This window comes from Magnolia sinica, chromosome 2 (genome assembly GCF_029962835.1).
Source record: "Magnolia sinica isolate HGM2019 chromosome 2, MsV1, whole genome shotgun sequence".
Taxonomy (NCBI): Eukaryota; Viridiplantae; Streptophyta; class Magnoliopsida; order Magnoliales; family Magnoliaceae; genus Magnolia; species Magnolia sinica.
This window is the reverse complement of record NC_080574.1, coordinates 116,563,915-116,575,093: the sequence shown is the minus strand read 5'-3', so window position 1 is coordinate 116,575,093 and position 11,179 is coordinate 116,563,915. Positions and strand designations below refer to the sequence as shown.

The 11,179-nt window shown below is 39.6% G+C and overlaps 1 protein-coding gene across 1 annotated transcript; it reads right to left on the bottom strand.

Annotated features, from left to right (window-relative positions):
* Positions 1–7,567: 7,567 nt before the first annotated feature.
* LOC131230263 (protein DETOXIFICATION 54-like) lies at positions 7,568–10,072 on the bottom strand. Its single transcript, XM_058226097.1, has 2 exons — positions 9,146–10,072; positions 7,568–8,161 (listed from the first exon to the last, which is right to left on the bottom strand). The coding sequence occupies exons 1-2, from the start codon at positions 10,070–10,072 to the stop codon at positions 7,604–7,606; spliced, it is 1,485 nt and encodes a 494-aa protein (XP_058082080.1). The 3' UTR covers positions 7,568–7,603.
* Positions 10,073–11,179: the final 1,107 nt, after the last annotated feature.

The following is an 11,179-nucleotide window of genomic DNA, read 5'->3' as shown; positions in this document are numbered from 1 at the left end:
GTTTTTATGGTGGACCCGATCTATTAGATAAATGGGTTGGCTTTTTAATCTTTTCATTGAATCCGATGTAGACCCACTTGAAATTTAATGGGTTAGGTTTGCTGGTAAAATCCCCAAGTTGAAAGGAATTAGTGTGGTTTGAGATGTCATTTATTAATGTTTACTAATATTCAAAATCTGGTTCTTGGCACTTTTTTTTTTTAATTTTGGGGGGGTGGATGCCTAGAAATGAGCTCTTGAAAATTTTGTTGGTCTTGTCAACAAAATTATTTAAATCAATCATGTTTGTAGACTGACTTTAAAATAAAAAAAAATAAAAAAAATAAAAAATAAAACATTTTTAAACTTTAAAAACAAATAATTTTTAATTAAGTCAAGAAAAAGCACCAAGAGTAGAGCTGTACACGAGTCGAGCTTGGCACAGCTCGACTCGGTTGGGTCGCTAGCTAACCCTAGCTTGAACTCGACTGTCCTAGAGCTTGACTGGCCTGCTCGGCTCAACTCGCTCAGGCCAGTTCGAGCATTTGTGGCATTTTCTCAAACAATTGAAATGCACTTTCAATTTCTCATAGTATGTGAAACGGTAGCAGCAGTTTACAAGTACTTCGTCAAACACTTAGTAGGCAGCATCAAATTCAAGATATAGTAATAGTTTTATCATGTAATATATATATATATATATATATATATATATATATATATATATATATATATATATATATATATATATATATATATAGTTATTTGTTTCATATACATACATTCCTTGCCACCAGCCGATCCTGCTGAGAATATATGCACTCGAAACAACACTTCCTTAAGTCATTTCATCAAATACTTGGTGAGCAACATCAATATCAAAATAACCAAGTCACCAAACTTGTTCGATTTGAGCTCGAACTTGGCTCGAACTTTTTTTCAGCTCCAAAAATCAGCTCGACTTGGCTCCAACTCAGTTTCAAACCGGGTCAAATCAAGCCTTTTCGAGTCGAGTCGAGCAAGTTAACCAAGCTAACTTGGTTCATGTACAGCTCTTACCAAGAGTTATGGATGGCAGACATCAAAGGTGGGCATGGCATGATGGATGGCCCAGGTCAAAGGATGGCACTCACATCAAACGGGGGCCCTACGTTATGGGATGCACATCAAGGGAGGGCAGGGCACCAAATGTTGGATGATCCACATGAAAGGTGGACAGGCATGATCGACAATCAACATCAAGGTGGGGCTCTGCAAGATCGACAATCAACATTGATGTGGGCCCCCATGATTGCGGTGGACATTAAAGGTGGGTCCCCCATGATAGAGAACCCACATCAGAGGTAGTTGTTGCATGATGGACGGTCCACATTCAAGTGGGCCTCACATGGAAGACCCACCTCTAAGGTGGGCTCCACACAATAGACATGGGCCACCTCGACGTGAGGCTGACATGATGGATGGACCACAACAATGGTGGGCCCCACAGGATGTACGGACAACAAAGATGGTGGATCCAAATGATGGACAACCTACACTGAAGGTGGGCCTTGCACGGCGGATATGTATCTACAGCTATATCTGCTATATATAGGCACATAACTACAGCTATATCTGCTATATATAGGCACATACTACAGCCATTCCACGTTGTTCCCTGTGGTTTGGGCCACCTGAGTTATGGTGGGCCCACACACAAACCTATAGTAACTACTGCTGTACATATGGTGGGCCCTAACATGGCAAGGCCACTGTCCAAAGTTATTGCTTATTAGATGTCTTGAACTTCAAATGGACGGCTAGATACATATGTGATAAATGTTCCACATTCAGTGAAGATATATATCTTTTTGTTGGATCGTCCGTTCAAGGCCATTTTTGTACCGGGTGTCATCTGCGGTAGCAAAAACCTAACAGATGGTCTAGATAATCGGATCATCAATGTGGGGGGCCGTCCACAGATAGGCAATGTAATTGAAAATGACAGGGCTTTATTACATCTAACTTTTAAAAAATAATAATAAAAATAAATTAAAGGTAATCACAATTATGTATTATTTGAAGTGTACATCTCCATTCTAAACCATCATATCCAATAAATCACATTAATCCAAAGATCTCAACCATCTATTTTACTAGTTGAATTTAGATCAATTACCATTTTATTCTTAACCATCCATTTTAATACAACTAAACATGATTAAGATTTCTGATGGGACTCATGATTTTAATGGCTCATATGATTATGCATTTATATCTATCTTTTCTCTATATAAAAATAGTCATAAATGTTGGGTAATTTGAGAACCTTATAGTGGACAATCCACATACTATATATGCAAAAGCATTAGATGGCCTATAAAAACTTACACAGGGATCACATTTAAATTTCCCACACATGTTGGAGATCCAAGCCGTTCATTAGTTGGCTACTATTCCCAACACACTTCCAAAATTTGGACGATCCACTCATTATGTGGGCAATATGTAGATGTTGAATGTGGACCAGTACTTATATTTTGTGAACCATCCAATAAATATACGGCATATTTATTGCCATATATGATGAAAGGACTGGATTTTGTACGCGTGATATTTTTGATAGGATTCATGATTTTAAAAAGAAAGCTAATATATGCAAGGAAGAAAAGTCCACGGAATTAAGATGGGTTTTGGGCAAGGGAATCAAGCTCATAAAATGCATGGGGTTACTTATCTCAAAGCACACACTTAAAAGAGAAAATCGAGGTGAAGATAAGCCAAAGGGTGCCTACCATGTAGAGATGTGGAACGATGATTATATTTGTTTATCATTGTGTTTGATTGCCTAGAGAAGTGACATGCATTGTTGGATTGGCATGGTTTAAGGTAACTAATCTCTTTTATACAAAAGTATTACAATGGGCTTGGTAACCCAAACTAGTCATGGAGGCCGAATCTTGCAAGGCCAAGGCTAGGTTCCCTAAACTTGGCTTGAGGCCTGGGGCTTGGGCTGAAAATTTTGGCCTAGTGTCTAGGTTGGGTAGGGTTTGGGGAAATGATGAATGGCCCATCCAATAATTGAATGGGTCACTATTATACAAAAGGATGGACGACGTAAAGGTACTTGTGAAGGTCCCATTCAATTTTCATTAGTAGTTTAATGGCATTTTTTGAATCTTTGGTTATGTTTATGTTATAAAAACAAGTTATATCATGCGACTCATCATGGATGGAAGGGATATCACCATAATAATAATAATAATAATCTTGGATTTAGACAATTCGAACTTTTGATCATGTCACTCGTTTTCATATATATTGCACTCATTGTAAATAGATGTTGGAAAAAAATAAAAAATAAATTTAGACTATTTTAAAACTCTTAACCATGTAACTTGTTTCCTTAGAGGGTGAGGCTTTTAAGTCTTTTCTAGCCGTATTAATGCTAGAGTAGAGCTATGATAGTATGCCAAAATAGTAATGTGATTAGTTGTACGAGATTACACCATCCTCCCACCACCTTCGTCACCTCATAGGGGCATCATATGTAAGGCGATTGATCATATGAGCTGAAACATCGACATCAACGATTGGGCTGGGGCAATTAAGAAACGGATTCAAGCATGAGATAGCATTAAAGAAGCATATTAAGATGACTCATCATCGTGGCTTAATCCGACAAGTAAGTTGTCAATTGTATAATTAATTCATGCTCTTTCCTTATATAGAATTGAGTGTAAAGTTTGTGACTCAAACTCAAATAGGTTTTTGTATAGGACCTAGGCTCTCATGTATAATTAAAATCACCGGACACGATTGTGTATGTATTAGTCTTCATGGGGAACCTCTGGCGGATGCATATATAGGACCTTACATTAGGACTGCAAGCACTGGATGCAGGTGCATACGTGTTAGTCTTCATGGGAGTGCATACATATTAGTCTTCATGGGAGCCTCAGGCATGAGAAAAACATAAAGCCTTAGATTATGACTGCTAGTGGTTATTGCTTTGTCGATAGAAAACCAACTAAAGTTTCTTACAAGAGCCACCAACACGGATAAAAATATTTTCCTTTAACACGGGAGCGTTCGTACATTTAGGTCATTATGTAGGGCTATAAAGGTTAGGGGCGAACGTATTAAAAACTCCTAAGATAGTAAATACCGGTATACTCGAGAAGAGTGTGTCCACTAGGAGTGGAGTAGGGACATAGAACCAGTATATATGCTTATGTTTGTGATTGTCATTTGAGCACAATTCTATTCATGCCTATGTGTTTGATTAGTTAAATTATATGAATACTTGAATTGGATTGTATGTTATACACTTAATTTGTAAGCACACACAACCTCACTATTTCTATAGACTAGTTACTTCATTTGTACATTATTTGTAGTATATGTGAGTGAACTTACTTGGCTTGGAAACTTTAGTGTTAGTTTGCCTTATTAGTTTTAATTGGTAAATTAGATAATTAGGCAAAAAATTTTAAAGTGGTCCTAATCACCCCCTCTCTGGGACTTAGCCATAATTCTAAGTTTCGTCAAGCTTATGCACATAGCTTAGTAGACAATTCACAAAATTTCAACAGTAACATATTCATGACAGATGCACCAACAAATCTATACAAGAACCATAGCAAATACAATGATAGATTCATGACAGACAACAGATCTATACCAAACAAACAATAAATCTATAACACCTCTGTACCAAATAAGCAATAGATCCATAACAGATCTGCCATTTAACCTGATTATCATTGTGTACACATTGTCGCCTTCCCCTTTTCTAGAAAGAGATGGTGAGTTGGAGCAAAATCAATCGATTGCAAGAAAAGACCTGTTGGGGTAGCCTCCGAGCTAAGGAGATGCTCCTGTTCAGGTTGCCTCCAAGTTAAGGAGATGCTCTCAGAGTCCAGAGAGAGAGAGAGAGAGAGAGAGAGAGAGAGTACTCTCAGGGAGCGGATTAGCTATTACCAATGTAACTCCCATGTAGGGCCACGTTGATGTATTTTTAGCATATCCACACCGTCCATATATTTTTCCATCGTATTTTAGGACTTGATCCCAAATCATAAGAAGATCCAAATCTCAGGTGGGCCATGCCAATCAAAATAATGAGAATAACCATTAAAAACCCTTTTGCATGCAACAAAAGTTTTATATCATTCTAATCTTTTTAATTTCCTTTCATCTAGATCTTTTTAACATTATCAACAGGTTGGATTGCAAATAAACATTGCTCAAACCTTACGTAAGCCCTTTTTATTTTTTAATGGGGGGGCACTAAATTACCACTGTTTCTTATGGTGTGGTCCACCTGAGATTTGGATCCGCATAATTTTTGGTAATCCGTACTAAATTGGGATGTAGAAATAGATGGCCAGCGTGGATATAACACACATCATCAAGGTGGTCCCCACGGTAACGCATATGCTCTCGTGGGACTCTACAGGATTTGTGACAATTAATTTGTTACTAATCCATTCCTAGTTGGCAACGGATTTGGTCCGTTGCTATACTCAATCCACGGGAACATTTCCATCTATTTGTGACCCATTTTGACATTCCTGACGGTTGAAATCCGTCGGTGTTTGCGTTCTCACCATTTACTATGGTTGCATGATCTTTAGAATCCTATGGTCTTAAAAAACTGATGGACGGAGTGGATTTGTGAATATCATATTAATGAGGTACTATTTTATAAAATTCCCTTTTTAAGATCACCATATATTCATGTCAATGTGTTGGCTCGTTGGGTTTACCAGCTACCCTGTGTTTGACATGTGTACTTCTTTTTTTTTTCAGAATGACACACCTCCATGTACAAATTACTTAATATCATCACTAAGTTGTGGGCAACAAAGCTACATTGCTGTGTTTTAAGACTAAATGCTATTTCTGATGTTGGGTGCTGTGGATATGCACCCAGTAGATAAGTACTTCATCCATGTCGCAGCGGAAAGAAGCTGCTTGTTCTGTGCATTGCCTACACTATTCAATTACCAGTCCACAGCTGAGAACCCACGTAAGCTTATTCGGCCATGTAAGTTTACAAGGTAGATTTTGTTGTTTTTCCTTTGTTTTCTCCCCAGAATACATCATGACCTCCAGCTGTGTGTGCAGATCTTCATGAGTTCTTGTTTGCTGTTTATGCTGAGTATGATATCATTATATGGTCTGCAAACAGTTTAGATTTATGCCATCTTACTATGGAATGTGAATTAGAACTTAACCTAGGTGTAATTGATTGATAGTAATTTGGACTTAAATGCAGGGAATTTGAGCTTTTTTCTAAATTCCACACTTAAGAGAGTCACATTCTAATAGTTTTAAAATCTGATTTGCCATGTTAGTTGAATTAGTAAAATCATATCGTAAATCTTGTAATTCTTATTATCTACATGTGTTGACTATTTGGTATGCTTGGATTATATATGTAGATCACTTTATTTAGAAAGCCTTTCGAACCCTGGAAATAGGGCGGGTTTGAGTCACGTGCCACATTGGGTTGACTCAAACGAGTGAGTTTTCTCTTTGCAATAGAAGATTATACATAGAGCTGTACACGAGTTGAACCAAGTCGAGCTTGGCACAACTTGGCTTGACTCAGCCAGCAGCTAACCCCAGCTAAAACTTGGCTTGGATCGGTCTTCGAGCATGATTGGCCAGCTCGGCTTGGTTCGGTCAGCAGCTTGGGCCAGTTAAAGCTGAATTCGAGCCTGTGCAACATTTTCTCAAACACATATACTGCATCTTCAATCTCTCACAGAATGCAAAACAGAAACAACACTTTACGAGTAATATTTTATCAAATACTCAGCGAGCAACATAAAAAACAAGATATGAGGGGTAGTCCTATAGTATAAATTTTTTTTAGTGATTTGTTTCGTATCCATTCCTTCCTCGCCACCAGCCGATTCTATGAAGAACTGAAACAACGCTCCGTTGAGTCATTTCATCAAACACTTGGTGAGCAGCATTAAGATAAAAATAACCAAGTCATCGAGCTGATTCGATCCGAGTTGATTCAAGTTGAGGTTCGGGCGAGTCAAGTCAGGCTCGGGCAAGCTCAAACTTGGCTTGAAATTTTTTCGAGTTCCAAAAACCATCTCAACTCAGTCCGAATTCAATTTCGAGCTGAGGTGAGTCGAGCTTTTCCAAGTCAAGTCGAGCAAGCTAACTGAGCTAACTAGACTCATGTACAGCTCTAATTTTATGCAGGACTTTTTAGTCAGTAATTGTATGATCCTCAATCTAACTATATACAGTATCTTAAATAGTTTTAGTTTGTGGAAGCGGGCACCATGATCCAGATTATTCATCTGATGGGCCTCACTGTGGATGGTCCATGTCCCCAAATCTCCCACATTGGAAGATCCAGCCGTTCAATCATTGGCTAGTTTTTTCCCAGTTGAATGTGGACTGAGGGTGTTTCTTTTCTAAACCATTTATTTCAAGGCCCCCTTTCCAACGATTAGGATTGTCCCATCTAAGTAGGAGATCCTTGAAGCAAGGACCATCCATTATAAAAGGCTACACTTCTATGAATTGAGTAACTGAAGATAGTGTAGAATTGAAATGGGTGGTGAGCCTATAGAATTCAAATCCAAAGGAAAACATACATAAATACATAGATTTAAAAATCATCATCACTAACCAAAAGACTATTTCTTTCTATTTCATCAAGCTCCCTAACAGTACTACTAGAATGATCACCCATCTCAACGTTAGCAAGCTTCTTAGCTCGGTGGGCCTCAACCTCCCAATCTGTCTTCATCATCACCACAAACATAATCGAAAGTGCACACATGATCTCAGCTGTCAATAGCCCAAACCAAATTCCTATGTATCCCACCTTGATCCAAAATGTGAGCACAATGGCTAGTGGTATGCCAAGAACATAGAAGCAAGCGAGATTAATGCGCACGCCAATTGCAGGGCGGGCCGTCCCTCGCAGGACCCCACAGCCAGTTGTTTGTGGGCCATTCCCAAGCTCACATAACCCCACAATCGGCATCACAGATGCTGCCAATGCCAGCACTGGAGCATCATTTGTGAATATAATCGCCCATCGTCGTCTAAAGACAGTCGTCCATACCACGTTGAAGATTCCGATCAAGAATGCGCATCCGAATGCAACCATCGTTGCGAGCCTGGCCTTGTCTGGATTTCCTGCTCCTAGTTCGTTCCCCACCTGATCACAACTTTCACATGAAAAATGAGAATAGCTAAACTGAAGATGTCAAATTGGAAGAAATTACATTTGGAGTTTTTTCATATTTTCCCTCCCATGTGGTTGTATGGTCCAATGATTCGGACCATCCATCAAGTGGGTCCCACTGTTGATTGGTTTGTGTACAAAGATCATTCCTGTTGGACTATCTGAATCCTCAATTTTCCTAGTTGAATGTGGAGCATTTGTGACGCAGGGAAGAAGGTGATGATGATGATGTCGATCACCCGTCTTCCTCAAGGATAACTACTCTGAATCCATGGAGTTTTTCTGTACTCAATAGAAATTCCTTGAATCCATGCGGGCAGAAAATAGAAAATAATTTCTAATAATTTGAAATAAATTGATTAATGATGAAAAACAAATTTACAATCCTAGTGATATCAAACCTAAAAAGAAGTTTCATACTCAAAACTCCAACTCAAACTCCCTAAAAATGTGACTTACAATAGATAAAATTTACTATTTATAGACAATCATGAGTAAAATGTATGTGTTGCCCAACCAAGGGATATGTTGAACCATAACACATCTGCACATGAAGTTGGGCCTGATTAAAAAGACCTAAGCTAAGTCTGGCCAAAAATTCAATCTAAAGCCGAGCCACCCGCCCCAGCTGCCCATCCAGGGCCCCACATCTGGATGGTCCAGATTATCTATATGCACTGCTGCATGGGGCCATGATGGATGGACAAGCAACAGAGCTGAACAGTCTTGCCTCTTGTTTTGAGTTTTTCTGGGTTATGGACAGCCCGAGTTGTGGGCCCAGCCTCCATTTCTTAGGGTGGGGCAACCTTTAGGCAATCCAAACCATTCATAAAGTGTGACCCAAAAAATAAATTAATAAAATAAACTCAAAATTGTAGCCATCCAACTTAGTGGGGTCCACCAGATGGACGATATCTTAATAACTGAAAGATGAACCCAAACCTCTTGAATTCTTACCCTTGTAGAAGCACATGACCCCAAGGCCATGGACACTGTATACATGAGATTGGTTGTCTGCATCAAGATGGCCGTAGTAGCCACAGCTACTCTAGGATTAGGCAAGTAACCTGAAAGAACGGTCAAGATTTCATAACACCACCACTCCAAGCATATCCCAAAACAACTGGGAACCGCCAGTTCCAACAGTGGCCACAACTGATGAACGGCCACGATTGACCAACCCCTCCACGTAGGCTCACAGACCTTTGAAAACTGTAGATATCCAACCAAAAACAATACCATGTTGAGATTACTCAACATAGCAGCAATAGCCACACCTGGCACACCCCATTTCAAAACAAACACCAGCAGTACATTGAGTGGGACATCAAAGATCAGAGCAATCACAGCACAATACATCATCGGCTTCGTCACACCTTGTGATCGTAGATACACTCTAACTGGTTGTAAAAATGCATTAATCACCAGATCAGGTAGAGAGTACATACAGTAAGTGGCTGCGATTGCCATGATTTCATGATCCTGGCCCACCAAAACCATGATCTTCTTGATATTTAACCATAAGAGGCTGATGGGTAGGCTTGTAATGAGTAAGATCACGACCATTCGATGTAAGGAGAGGGTAATCAGGTCCCAGTTCTTGGACCCGTATGCTTGGCTGCAAACGGGTTCGAGTCCGGATGCGAGTCCAAAGAGGACTGAGTACCCGGTGATGTTTGTGAAACCGATTGCGAAGGCTCCACCAGCGAGTTCTAAGCTTCCAAGCCGTCCTAAACAGAAGACTGAGAGCATGGCTCGGATATATATGACTAAGTTCATGGCTGTGATTGGCAGCGCCATGGACCACAGCTCTTTTAGCTCGTTGATGACCCGATTCACTGATTCGGATATCTTCATCGGGTCGGATTCTTCATCTTCCGCCATTGGAGAAAAGCTTTGGTGAGAAAAATGAGTTTTACAGGCGTGTAAGGATGTACATTGTCGCTTTGAAGTCGGACCCGAATCATTTGTGGCACCTGTTTTACATAGCCAAGCTCTGTGGGGTCCACCGTATTTTATATGTAAATCTACTCTGTACATCAGGTGAGAGAGATTAACTGAACCGTATATACAAAAGATAAGTTCCATAAAATTCTGTGATGGGCCACACCAATGGGAACAATGTAAAACTGCTCCTAAACCTCTTAGTTCACACGGTGTGGTCCACCTCATATTTTTATCAGGTTGATTTTTGTATTTTCTCTTCATAATAGGTTGGTTACATCTTATTAACGGTTTGATGAAGGATGTACAGCATGGTGGCCCCACACACAAACCTATGGTTGTCAACCCATTCCCATTGTTCCCTATGGTTTGGCCCACCTGAATTGTGGATATTTCTTATTTTTTGGTCCACAGAATAGAATCGAGGACAGAACCTGATGGACGGATTAGATTTTACATATACGTTATGGTGGGGCCCACAAGATTAGGTGTTTTACGCTGTGCGTGAAACGTGTTGCAGTGGATTCGGGCCCTATGTGACCATCTATAGCATGTATAGCTGTAATGTACAGCTGTAGGTACATATCCTTTCACAGTCAGATTTATTAATAGGATCAGGGCTGTCCATTGGGTGGGCCCTTACATGGTTTGGCCACCGTCCAAAGTAATTGTATATTACTTGTCTTGAACAGTGGACTTCAAATGGACGGTTAAATACGGATATGATAAGTGATCCCCATTCAGTGAAGAAATGTCCTTTTGTTGGATGGCTAAGATCGTCTGTTTGAAGCGATTTTCGTACTGAATGTCATCCACGGTAGCCAAAAACCGACAGATGGTCCAGATCATCGTATCATCCATGTGGGGTCCATCCGTGGATGGGCAATATGATTGAAAATCACAGGTATTTATTACATCCAACTTTCTTTCTTTCTTTTTTTTTCTTTCTTTAAAGGCCTGTTTGATTTTCCAAATCGCATGTAAATGCAGTGGAAAATAGTAATTACTACTTAGTTTGAAAATGCACTTGCATTTCTATCTTGAAAA

Excerpts from the sequence above, each read along its gene's own strand:
- LOC131230263 (XM_058226097.1), bottom strand. The coding sequence starts at position 10,072 with ATGGCGGAAGATGAAGAATCCGACCCGATGAAGATATCCGAATCAGTG. Across the intron at positions 8,162-9,145 it reads GGTCATGTGCTTCTACAAGG|GTGGGGAACGAACTAGGAGC; the intron begins GTAAGAATTCAA and ends AGTTGTGATCAG.